Source organism: Salmo salar, chromosome ssa04 (assembly GCF_905237065.1).
Source record: "Salmo salar chromosome ssa04, Ssal_v3.1, whole genome shotgun sequence".
Taxonomy (NCBI): domain Eukaryota; kingdom Metazoa; phylum Chordata; class Actinopteri; order Salmoniformes; family Salmonidae; genus Salmo; species Salmo salar.
Genome location: NC_059445.1, coordinates 66546793 through 66559803, shown reverse-complemented (window position 1 = coordinate 66559803; position 13011 = coordinate 66546793). Strand labels below are relative to the sequence as shown.

The window sequence follows — 13011 nt, the reverse complement described above, 5'->3', positions numbered from 1 at the left end:
CGGCGATCACCAACCGGACATCAACTGCCCATCCTTGTGGTGGACTGCTCCGCTTTCAGAGAGCCTACCAAGTTCAACCACCAGAGGGGACTGCAACGATGATCTACAAATGGGACATCACGTGGTCATGATTTTATGTTGATTTGTAACTTGCAGGATAAACAAGATCCAAACCACCAGGGGGGGGGGGGGTATGTCATGACGTTGCCCTTTTTGAGTACAGCGAGCACAGTTGACCCCCTCCCCCTCTACCATCCCCCTACTTCTGCACCATCTCCTTCTGCACCAGGCCTTTCTATGCACCATTCCCCTACCTACCTCCCCCTACCCAGGCTGCTGTGGTGAGAGGGGTCGTAAAATTCCAAAGGAGAATGTCATGCCTCATGGCCACAGTATAAAGAGACAGTGTTTTCATGGAGAGAACAAAGGATTCTTCCACCTCACAGAATTGGAGAACCGAACGACATTTATGTTCTGGAGAAGGTATAAAAGATCGGTGAAGAATCCAGCTACGAACTGGTCTGTTTGGTACAATTTTATGAAACTCATTAGAGACAATATGGCCATATTACCATACTAAAGGTTTATATACTAGCCTCAGCGATGAGACTTACATCTAATGGTTGTATAAAATGATTTAATAAGATTAAAGCTATTTGGAATATGTTGAAATGCTATGTACTGATGTTAATGTGAGAGAATTGCATTTCTGTACAATGCTTAACTCAGTCATCGGCATGCCCCCAGGGACACAGACAGGACAAGGCGTCATGTGACAGCCTTTTCTACGTTCAGTATATAAGCCCCAACCCAGAATTTCTTTCTTTAGACCAGGCCTCCACTCCATTACGAGTTGGCCAATAGGTTTGACCATGCATTCCTCTACTGAACTTTAACCATACCACGTGGTTAAACTTTTAGACTATCGATACCGACAGAATAATAACAAGTCTTTCATATTAATTACTAGTCTGCAGCTAGAAATTCAGTATCATTTAACGCGAAGACCAACGAAACATCCATTCTATAACGACATTAATGAATGTCGCTTTGAAAGATCCATTCTAACCAAGAGAGGACGAAACTCTCCAACAAAGATCACGACGACACACTGAGCGTAAATATATATATTGATTGCAATTGTTTCCGAATGAGTGAGCGTTCATGTGCAAAGGAATAGCATATCAATTGTTAATATTTATCAACTCTGTTGTGCCTCCTCAGCTGCCCTGTATCACCCTTTGTTTAACAAGCCGCCATGCCGGTTTAGCCCACTAGGGCACATTCCGCCACCATTTCTTTGTAACGATACCTACTGTTTTGTATGCTTTCTGTGAATTACGTAGTTTAGTAAATAAATGATTTTAAGACAATTGATGTATGGATGACTTAGTGAAGACTGGGTTCGTGCAGATAACAATTTACGACGTTTGGAATGAGACTGACGCGAGGTAATAATACATCATTAATCAGAAGATAAAATCGGTCAGATATTATGATATCTGGAAAGTTATATTAGGAAAATTATAACTTTGTAATCTGAATATTTTCCTTGGTGCCCCGACCTAGTTAATTACAGTTATACGATGAATCAGTTAATCGCGTAATAATAGAGAGTTATTTGATATACATGTCTTCAAGTTAATGATGCCCAAAGACACGACAGTATCAATCCAAATACAATGTCTGGTAGAGGCAAAACTGGAGGAAAGGCCAGAGCGAAGGCAAAGTCCCGTTCGTCCCGCGCCGGCCTTCAGTTCCCTGTAGGACGTGTCCACAGGTTACTGCTCAAAGGCAACTATGCAGAGCGTGTTGGTGCCGGAGCTCCTGTGTATTTGGCTGCTGTGCTTGAATACCTAACCGCTGAGATCATTGAGTTGGCTGGCAACGCTGCAAGGGATAATAAGACCAGGATCATCCCCGCCACCTTCAGCTGGCTGTCCGCAACGACGAGGAACTCAACAAGCTTTTAGGTGGCGTCACCATCGTTCAAGGAGGAGTATTCCCAAATATTCAGGCTGTCCTCCTACCCAAGAAGACTGAAAAACCTGCAAAGAGCAAATAACCAGCTTGGACAGTAAATATCACAACAAAAGCTGAGCTCCTTTAAGAGCCACATTCTCTGTAGAGAGACTCATTTTTAATGCCAGCACTACCTGAAACAGGAATGATGGCAGACGGACGCTTTATTTATTTTTTTCTCAATGCGTAGCCTACCCAACGTTGTTTATTTGGACAATCCATAGATATATGTCGCCGCAATTGAAATTAGTTTTCCTATAAAACAAAATTCGCCACTGTGGCCTCTTGGATCTGGACTATGCAGGCGCATTTGATGGTGGGGTGAATAACACCACGGATATTTTATTGTAGGCATATATGGACCAATATTGAGTTTGTTTTTTAGTAGTACTTTATCAACACATGTTGTGCTAAACAACGTAACATCTTGAGGTCAGTCAAATGTATATTTGATTATTTCAATAAATGTTCTGTAGTGGTATTGGGCACGTGCACAAACACAGTCTAGTCAGTTTTCACAATCTGGGAATTTTCAATCAGGGTGCGCATGAACAAAGGACATCGCATTGAAACTAATCTAGAATTAGTTATTTTAAGATCTGTGGGCATTTATGCAGTGTTACAATAATTGAAGATTGTGGTACTGAATTCTACATGTTTATATAATGCATACTGTACATTGAACATAGGAAAGAAGCCACCCCAAAAAATATCTACAGCAGCCACTGGTCTTTAGTCTTAGTTTATTATTTATTTCCATGGAACAGAACAGAAGAAATTCCACTGTATCAGAACCACATGTGTATACACATACAAGTGATTTAAATTGGATAATTCATAAACTGGATATTCGTGCATTTCTTTTTTTATGAATACATACTTTCTAATCAAATGATAAACACCATATTGACTGTTTCCTTTTAAATAAGGTACATTTCAAACTTTTCAACCATATATCAAACCAAATATCATAACTAAGACATCTGGAGCATATGTCCTTGTGAGTCAGCAACTTCAGTGAGGGCAAATATCTGAAATTACATTTATGGGATGCGTTGTTTTTGTAAGATAAACCTTTCTGCTGCTGCAGATGTCCTTACTCCTGATAGCCCTCTGTCTTCATGTCATTGAGACCAAGGTCTTCATTCTGCTCAAATGTCCTGGTGTACTTCTCAGTTGTCATCTCTGGGTCTGGGTCAGGGGCATAGACATTCTGCAGACAAACACGACAAATCAATTCATTACAAATTAAACAACAGAGGAGACGATGCGTTTGAACCTCAGACATCTGTGAAAGAAGAGTGTCTTTTACCTGGAGATAGCTGTTCCCTGCAGGGTCGTCGAGAACAATGTGCACGTCCATTTCTCCCGCCATGATCTACAGTATTTTTTTGAAGAGGTGTTTTAAAAAGTGCCACTCAGCCTCCATTGCACTTTGAGATACAACAGTTTCAGCATGGGTGCCAGACTGTTCTGCATTCAAAAACTCTACTTTGTTGCCCAGCCAAACATGTGAAAGTATTCTTCTCACATACAGCATATGTGACATTTTTGCATGAGCTTTTGTTTAGTCTAAATATCATGTCATACTAACAGTTGTTTGATGATTCACAATAAGTGAATAAATGCACCCTAGTTAAAATATACAACTAAGGTCCAAATATACATTAAAAATGTACAAAAGCATATTTACATGGTAGTTATAGTGCATTTACAGTGCAGATACACAGTGTTAGTATTTATGACTGTTATACCAGATGGTAACATTCACAATAAACTCTCAATGGAGACATTGGATCTTTAAAAAAAAAAATTCTAGAGTGAGACTATTAGCCAAAGAGTTATTTGGAGTTAGTTCACAAATTGAATGCAAATAAATACGTAAAAACATTCCATGGGTAAATACTTTGGGACGTGTAATTACACTAAGGTATTATATGTAAAGTGAGACCAAAACTAGCTCCAAACAAAACAGTGATATTCAATGATTTTATGACTCTAACCTTGTCAATCTTATCGCCAAAAAGTTTCAGTTTCTCTGTTCGATCTGAAGTGGAGCTGTCTCCACAAGTGAATGGATTTTTGGAAACAATCTGGAGGAAAACAGTGGTGGTGGATGAAAACATTAATATAATATAGCTCGAGTGAAAGAGACCATAGAACTGGGGTGCACAATTTAAATCCTTGAGGATGGCAGTCCTGCTGGTTTTGGTTTCTCCCTAGTATTTAACTAATCAATGAATGTCCATGATTGGCCACAACCTGGCTTCACATGTCTAAATTAGGACTGGAGTTGTGCACAGCTTCCTTCCAATTACAGTACAGCCATGGCAAAGGTATCCAAGCCAACAGTGATTCCCAGGCGCAGAGTCCATGGACTAGAAGTAACAAAACCAGCATTAAAACATATACATCTATCCACTGGAGTTCAATCCCTGTGTGCACCCTTCCTACTGCATCTCCCCTTCATCCCCCCTCTACTTCTCAACAGTGTGCTCACCAGATCTTTGATGTCTTTGAGGAGTCCCTCCAAGGTGGTGAATTTGCCACCGACAGCTGCCATACCCAACTCAAACTCCAGCTCAGGTATGAGGATGCTACATGTCTCCGACTGCACAAACACAAACCGGCACAACATGGTTGAGTCAACTCCATCCTGATTCAGGAATAGCATTGCTCTCCTGTGAAAAAGTTGTGATCCATTACTGACATGAATTGATTATGAAAAGACCCAAACTCTTAAGACAGGACAACAAATACCTGAGCCACCTCAATCATGACAGTATTTATATTATGAGCTCCATTTGGCATGGGTGCTATGAACTTTCTGCCATGCAACGGTAGCCTAAGTACCAGTCTGTGCTATCATGCCAACTCGTCACTCATTGTCACGCCAAACATTGTTTGGCTTGACAATGGTAGTAATGAGTTGGCAAAAGCATAAACAGACCTGGGACCAGGTTAATAAAAATGCTACAGTAAAAGAACTAGTGAATGCCAGATAAAGTACAAAGAGGGGGCTACCTTGAGAAGATCTCTGGACATGTCAGACACGTCAGTGAGGTGAAGAGTTATCTTGGTGCCCAGCTCTTCTGTGGCTCCACCAGATTTCACCTTAACCACAGATTAGATGGTCAAATTGGAATGCATTCATATTAAGATATTTGCAATATCTGTGAATATGCCTTGAAAATAAATACATGTGCCAAGAAAAAAATAAGAGGATACTTACTTCGTTGGTTCGATGTCCACAGTCATCACAGTTTGTTGCCATGATAATGACTTCTTTGAAATGGGGGATTTCTGAGGAATTGTAAAAGAGGATACCTAAACCTTACAAAATGAAACATTCTACACTGGGCCTCCCAAGTGGCGCAGTGGTCTAAGGCACTGGATTGCAGTGCTTGAGGCATCACTACAGACCCAGGTTCCAGGCTGTGTCACAACCAGCAGTGACCAGGGCGGCATACAATTGGCCCAATAACCCACAATTGGGTTAGAGGAGGGTTTGGCCGGGGGGGGGGCAGGCCGACTTCGGTCGTCAGTTGAACAGTGTTTCGTCCCGCACATTGGTGTGGCTGGCTTCCGGGTTGAGTGGGCGGGTATTAAGAGCGGTTTGGAGGACGCAGGACTCGACCGTCGCCTCTCCCGAGTCCGTTGGGGAGCTGCAGTGATGAGAGACAAGGTCGTAATTGGATATCACGAAAAAAAGGGCTAAAAAAAGTAAATGAACATTCTACGCCATCCTTATCATAGGACACTACTAGCAGTGATGTAGCGGTAAAAAAAATATATATACATTTTTTTTTTTTTAAATGGTGGGTAAATGCTGATTGCCATTCGTGGCTATACTTTCAATGCATTTTCCTGCAAAAGGAGAGGAATGGTTGTGCAAAATAAAAAAAGGTAAATGGCATTTACGTGCCTTAACCTTACACTACACCACTGCTGGGGACAACCAAACAGACTGGAAAGGATACGGACAAGCTTCATGTTTGTCGAGGCTGGGGCATTGCACTCTGGACAGTTTGTATTAAACGTCAACACCTGAGGGAGAAATAAGGTATATTACTCAAGGGTCAATTATTGAGGAAAAACTCCAACTTGTGTTGCAAAATGTCTGGAAATCCCACCTCATTTCTCATACAGTCAATGTCATTACTGGGCTTTTCCTCCTCGTCTTCAGCCTAAGCAACAACAAAAAAAGCGACATTTTAAGTCACATACTGGTGAACATGGGTGAACATGGGTCAAATTATAAATGTATTCCGTCTTGATTTTTTGTACCCTATGAGGATTCCACACGCATTAGCACAAGACATCGTGATGACAGCATCGGAGGCATTGCCTTTTCTAAAACAGATATGTCCCCTTACAGGAGAGTTGTGATGTGTCAAATCAAACCACGCGCCTTTATTCCTAATTGGGCGTCCTGTTGGGGTGTTCTCTTGTAGTGGCTGACTGAGAGAGCCTCATCTTTCTGCGGAGCAAAGGGGTTCTCCACAAAACTGTTCCCAGATGGATCATCAATGACCTAAAATGTTATTGCCAGAAACATTCAATTCCATGTAACTTTAATCTTATACATAGATGAGGCTGGGTAATAAAATTGGACTTACCAGTGTGAATCCACCTTCTTTCAAATTCTTCAATTTATCAATGAACTCATCAATCTTTACAGCAACTTCTGGTGCAGTTGCCTTCAAGAGTTAACATGATTTTAGTCAACAAGAAGTGAAGTACATATGGCATTTGGTATGATCAAAGTAAACAAAGCGTATACATTTCTTAGTTGTTGGTCTTGCTCCAACCCTTCGACTGCACGGTCTATGAGGCCTTCGATGGTAGAGAGTGCTGGGGAGCAAGAGGAACAGTTAATGGCTTGAATGGGATTGAGGCACATGTGGATACTGTACATCTACATGCAAAAGTGTTCTTCTAAGTAAACAAAGCTTCACTTAATACAACAGTTGGATTAATTTAGTCGAGTTTAGCCTACAACACTCCTGCCTTTGGCAAATATGTGTATAAATAAATTATTAAAATGATCCCAGTAAAAAAAAAAAGCTAAGAGGAATCTCAGCAGTAAAAGCCAGTATATTGGATGAACAGAGTGGCAATGTCCTAGATCTGGGACCAGGATAGCAATTATCAGGCTGACAAAATATCAGTGGCAACATGACAGTGGCATGTATGCATGAAGAGTGAATATTGTTTTCCAAATCAATAAAAACTGAGTGTACTTACAGCCCTTCTGAGTGTATGGGGGGATTTCAAAATCCAGTTCTGGGATTCTGGTGGTTGCACTGTCTGCTTTGACAACTTCTCTATTCATATCCTACAAAATGAGATGACATAACAGACTAAATATCTAATACAAGATACAAATAAAATAATACAAGTTAGATATTGTTTTCTTTCTAAGCTAGCTATATAATGAAAAAGATGTGCTGAAGCTAGTCTGGTCCTAGGTTCTCAAGAGAAGCATTGACGTCGGCCCAGCCAATGTGTACAACAGTCCCGGCGGTGTGTTCTGTCTAAACGTTAACAATACTGTTTAGACAGAGGGTCAGGAGGGACTGTTGTACACATTAGCCGTGCCGGCGGTTTTGCATAGGAAACCTTTGGAACTTTACTTTCATATCGTCGGGAAAGAATTTTCAAAAAACTAAAAAGGTAAAGTCACTATACATGGCAGGTAGCCAGCCTAATGGTTAGAGCACGTGTCAAACTCATTCCAGAGGGCCGAGTGTCTGCAGGTTCACACTCCTTCACACTCCTATACATGGCAGGTAGCCAGCCTAATGGTTAGAGCACGTGTCAAACTCATTCCAGAGGGCCGAGTGTCTGCAGGTTCACACTCCTTCACACACCTATACATGGCAGGTAGCCAGCCTAATGGTTAGAGCACGTGTCAAACTCATTCCAGAGGGCCGAGTGTCTGCAGGTTCACACTCCTTCACACTCCTATACATGGCAGGTAGCCAGCCTAATGGTTAGAGCACGTGTCAAACTCATTCCAGAGGGCCGAGTGTCTGCAGGTTCACACTCCTTCACACTCCTATACATGGCAAGTAGCCAGCCTAATGGTTAGAGCACGTGTCAAACTCATTCCAGAGGGTCGAGTGTCTGCAGGTTCACACTCCTTCCTTGTACTTGAATAATTAAGGTCACTAATTAGTAAAACTTCCCCTCAGTTGGTTGTCTAGATCTTAATTGAAAGGAAAACCCCACTGACACTATGCCCTCCATGGAATGAGAGGCCCCTGGATTAGAGCCTTGGGCCAGTAACAGAAAGCTTGATGGTTTGAATCCCCAAGCCGACAAGTTAAAAAGGCTGTTCTTGATTTTAACAGAATCCCACATGGCAATATTTCCAATACTGTTGCACAGTTTTTCCATTACAACACCAGTGTGTTGCCAGTGATTATGTTAATGTTTGCTCTAGTGTTATATTTTGGGAAGTGTTTCCATCACGGAGTGTGACACTAAAGATGTGTGAAGAGCACAATCAACCTCTGCGTCAACAGTTGCTTCCTGAGAAGGTGTTAACCCATGTTCATAGTTAGCCATTGTTATGTAAGTGAAAGCTGAAAAGCACTAGTGACTATGCCTTGGCCCCAAGTCAGAGTAGGTCCACTGAGGCCATGGCCCTGTTGACATGAAGCCGGGCCATGGAGGTGGAAACAAAAGTCCGAGGCTTTGGTAAATCAGTGGAAATTCGCCACACCTTTTCTCCAAGCACATGTGTAAAGGAAGGACGCTAGAAAAGTGTTAATACAATCAGCTGCAACTGTTTCAACAGTAAGTGTATATTTCACATTTGTAAAATTATTTTGATGTGATAATAAAGTATTCGTGCATCAAAGCTGGGACCGAGACACTGAAAAACAGCTTCTATCTCAATGCCAGCAGACTGTTAAACAGCCATCACTAGCTGGCTACCACCCAGTAACTCAACCCTGCACCTTAGAGGCTGCTGCCCCATGTACATAGAATCCCTGGGCACTTTAATAATGGAACACTAGTCACTTTAATAATGTTTACATTCTGCTTTGCTCATCTCATATGTATTCTATGGTATTATAGTCAATGCCACTGACATTGCTCATCCTAATATATTTCTTAATTCCATTATTTTACTTTTAGATGTGTGTATTGTTAGATACTACTGCACTGTTGGAGCTAGGAACACAAGCATTTCACTATACCCACATCATCTGCTAAATGTGTGTGTGTGACCAATACAATTTGATTCAACTGAAATTGATTCTCAATTGTGATGTCAGATGGTGTATGAGGCTGTTTTGGCTGCCAGAGCTAGTTAACCTCTGAACATCATGTCTTGGATGGTAACGGAGTAGGCTAGCCCACAATCCTTAAACTCATCTGGGCTAGCCTAGTCCTGGATCTGTTTCTGCTCTTGCCAATGTTTCAAGTTTCATTAGTCCTATGTACAGGATACGCATGGTATACATCGTCCAACAAAACATTTACTTGCAGGTTCCTTCTTGACAATGCCAACTCCATTGCTGTTTTGCCATGACAATGAGTGGCATGATACAAACAGACTGGCACTCAGGCTGGCTACATCTCATAGCCTACGCAGTTACTTATCAGTGGTTCAGCATATGCCTGGGAAAGGAACCGCATCCTACTTAGACTACCTGTTTTGACTTGACTTTGAGTGTGTAGGCGATGCCTTGATCCTGTATGCGACCAGCTGATTGGATTTCAGTGTTCGACCAGCTGCAGTTGGGACAGGTGAAAGAACTGATGATAACTTCTTTGAAGAAAGGAATCTTCGTAAGAAGAATACGTGTCATTCCCTACAAAAATGGAGAGAACACAACATGTTGGATGAGTCAATCATACAGCGATACAGACAAGTCCATACGTTCAATTAACTGGTCAGTGTGTTAGCTAGCTATTTACTTACATTTTGGTAACAATTCATGCACAGACTCTCAATTTCGGTGGGTTGATTGTCTTCGTCATTATCAGCACTGATCTCCTTGAAAACACTACCGCCAGTGCCACGGACATTTTCCTCTGCTATGACTGACATTATTTCACTTCAAGAAATTTTTGATAAACAAACTGTTCGTTTGCATATGCCGCCCGCTGTTTCTGGAACTTTCTACTATCTACATCTGAAGGTGCAGTCCAAAATACACGTTTTCATGTCTGCGTTGTATCCTTATCCCGGAAATAGACGTCAAATTAGTCTTCTTCTGTGGTGGAAATGTCACATGTTTTGTGCGCATGCGTAATACCACATGAAAGCGTCACCTCATTTATTTTTATATATATATTTTTTCTTTTCAATTTCAAATGTGGTACAAAAATCTATACATCCTTCTTAAAAATGTTAATACAAAACATCACAAACAGATAAACACAAAATCAAAAATACAAACAGGGTTTTTACATTTAAATACATGTGAAAAGCTTAACAGTATCAACAGATTTCATTACCTTCTTATTCTTAAACAACATACTATTCAAGTTAGCAAAGTAATAATTTACCTTTACAGATATTAAATATGATGTTTTTTTTAAATATATTTTTTTTATTTCAGCTATTTCAGCCACACCTGTTGCTGACAGGTGCATAAAATGGAGCACACAGCCATGCAATCTCCATAGACAAACATTAGCAGCAGAATGGCCTTCCTGAAGAGCTCAGTGACTTCAACGTGGCATCATCATAGGATGCCACCTTTCCAACAAGTCAGTTCATCAAATTTCTGCCCTGCTAGAGCTGCCCTGGTCAACTGTAAGTGCTGTTATTGTGAAGGGGAAACATCTAGGAGCAACAACGGCTCAGACACCAAGTGGTAGGCCACACAAGCTCACAGAATGGGACTGCCAAGTGCTGAAGCACATAGCGTGTAAAAATCGTCTGTCCTCAGTTGCAACACTCACTACCGAGTTCCAAACTGCCTCTGGAAGCAACGTCAGCACAATAAGTGTTCATCAGGAGCTTCATGAAATGGGTTTCCATGGCCGAGCAGCCACACACAAGCCTAAGATCACCATGCGCAAAGCAAAGCGTCGGCTGGAGCGGTGTAAAGCTCGCTGCCATTGGACTCTGGAGCAGTGGGAACGCGTTCGCTGGAGTGATGAATCATGTTTCACCATCTGGCAATCCGATGGATGAATCTGGGTTTGGCGGATGCCAGGAGAACGCTACCTGCCCCAATGTATAGTGCCAACTGTATAGCTTGGTGGAGGAGGAATAATGGTATGGAGCTGTTTTTCATGGTTCGGACTAGGCCCCTTCGTTCCAGTGAAGGGAAATCATAACGCTACAGCATACAATGACGTTCCAGATGATGCTTCCAACTTTGTGGCAACAGTTTTGGAAAGACCCTTTCCTGTTTCAGCATGACAATACCCCCGTGCACAAAGAGGTGACCATACAGAAATGATTTGTCGAGATCGGAGATGTGGAAGAACTTGACTGGCCTGCACAGAGCCTTGACCTCAACCCCATTACACATTTGAGATTAACTGGAACGCCGACTGCAAGCCAGGCCTAATCGCCCAGCATCAGTGCCTGACCACACTAATGCTCTTGTCGCTGAATGGAAGCAAGTCCCCGCAGAAATGTTCCAACATCGAGTGGAAATCCTTCCCAGAATAGTGGAGGCTGTTATAGGAGCAAAGGGGGGACCAACTCCATATTAATACCCATACTTTTGGAATGAGATGTTTGACAAGCAGGTGTCCACATACTTTTGGTCATGTAGTGTACATTTACAAATATTTTTGTTGGAGGGTTAACATCTGAGTTATTTGAAAGAATGTTTCTCTCACTTTGTTAGTGAGCACATTATTTGTATGATAGAGTCCTTACCTATGGCCAATTTACAACACATTGCAAGTTCCACCTGAATTTGGCTATTGGAACAATGCTGTCATCAAAAGTTAGTCTGTGTACCAGTCTGTACCAGTCTATCTTTCCACTACTTGTTACTCCTTGTCATGCTAAACAATGACACAGAGTAGAAGGAGTTGAATGTTTGCTGAACAGACTGGTACCCAGGCTAATAAAAGCTTTCCTAATGAATTAATTTAAACAAATTAATGAACAAATGAGACACCGTTAATTACCATGGTCAAATTTACAAGTGATATCTCTGTACTGACCAATTTGTTTCAAAAGGATTAGATCACCATATGTTATTGCTTTTTATAAATTGGGTGATTCGAGCCCTGAATGCTGATGGGCTGACAGCCGTGGTATATCAGATCGTATACCAAAGGTATGACAAAACATTTATTTTTACTCATCTAATTACGCCGGTAACCAGTTTATAATAGCAATAAGGCACCTCAGGGGTTTGTGGTATATGGCCAATGTACCACGGCTAAGGGCTGTGTCCAGGCACTTAGCGATGCGTGGTGCGTAAGAACAGCCCTTAACCGTGGTATATTGGCCATATAGCACAAAAATATTGTAGACTGAATATTCACAGTTAAAATGAAGACTTGTTCCCTTTTAAAAATGTGTTAAGCCTTTTCTTTTTTGGAGCTTGGTTCTTTCTTATATTGGCCATATACCACACCCCCTCTTGTCTTATTGCTTAAACACACTATTTCATATTCCTTTGGTGAAACTGGGAACTCACACATTCTTAAAATTGTGCTTATACACCGTCTGAGTTGAGTAGCTAGCCCACATCACATCTTTTACTTTGTGAGGTTTATTTTTCCATATAAAATTAAACAGTGTCTTATCTAATTGGGAGCAAATATATTTGGGACTGTTGAGACAAGATAACACATACGAGGCTCTAGACATGCCTTCAGCCGTAGTCATCAAACCTCTTCCTTGAATAGACTAATCTTTGCCTAACTTGAACTTATTTTTAACAGCTGGGTAAAATGGGGAAAGACCTTGTAAATTATCCAGTGGCTATTTTATTAATTGTTCAGCAGTCTTATGGCTTGGGGGTAGAAGCTGTTGAGGAGCCTCTTGGT

At 41.4% G+C, this 13011-nt stretch overlaps 1 protein-coding gene and 1 pseudogene across 4 annotated transcripts; one reads left to right on the top strand and one right to left on the bottom strand.

Annotated features, from left to right (window-relative positions):
* The first annotated feature begins 1682 nt into the window (after positions 1-1682).
* LOC106603678 (histone H2A-like) lies at positions 1683-2070 on the top strand (annotated as a pseudogene).
* Positions 2071-2748: 678 nt separating this feature from the next.
* Positions 2749-10269, bottom strand: LOC100195904 (zinc finger protein ZPR1). 4 transcript variants are annotated; one of them, XM_014197594.2, is made up of 14 exons: positions 9962-10269; positions 9690-9851; positions 7270-7360; positions 6806-6876; positions 6642-6722; positions 6434-6556; positions 6156-6209; positions 6003-6069; positions 5255-5325; positions 5047-5136; positions 4523-4633; positions 4026-4115; positions 3335-3400; positions 2749-3235 (listed from the first exon to the last, which is right to left on the bottom strand). In XM_014197594.2, the coding sequence occupies exons 1-14, from the start codon at positions 10088-10090 to the stop codon at positions 3119-3121; spliced, it is 1323 nt and encodes a 440-aa protein (XP_014053069.1). In that variant the 5' UTR covers positions 10091-10269; the 3' UTR covers positions 2749-3118. The 4 variants fall into 4 exon arrangements, with proteins under 4 accessions (XP_014053069.1, XP_014053070.1, XP_014053071.1 ...); XM_014197595.2 differs by lacking the exon at positions 4026-4115; XM_014197596.2 differs by lacking the exons at positions 2749-3235; positions 3335-3400 and having other exon boundaries at positions 4110-4400.
* Between the last annotated feature and the right edge of the window lie 2742 nt (positions 10270-13011).

What these genes read in the sequence shown, in the direction of transcription:
- LOC100195904 (XM_014197594.2), bottom strand. Translation starts at nt 10,090, where the DNA reads ATGTCAGTCATAGCAGAGGAAAATGTCCGTGGCACTGGCGGTAGTGTT. An exon ending in ACGCCCAATTAGGAATAAAG is followed by an intron (nt 6,210 to 6,433) that starts GCGCGTGGTTTG and finishes GTTGTTGCTTAG; the next exon opens with GCTGAAGACGAGGAGGAAAA. An exon ending in TTGGCGATAAGATTGACAAG is followed by an intron (nt 3,401 to 4,025) that starts GTTAGAGTCATA and finishes AAAATACTGTAG; the next exon opens with ATCATGGCGGGAGAAATGGA.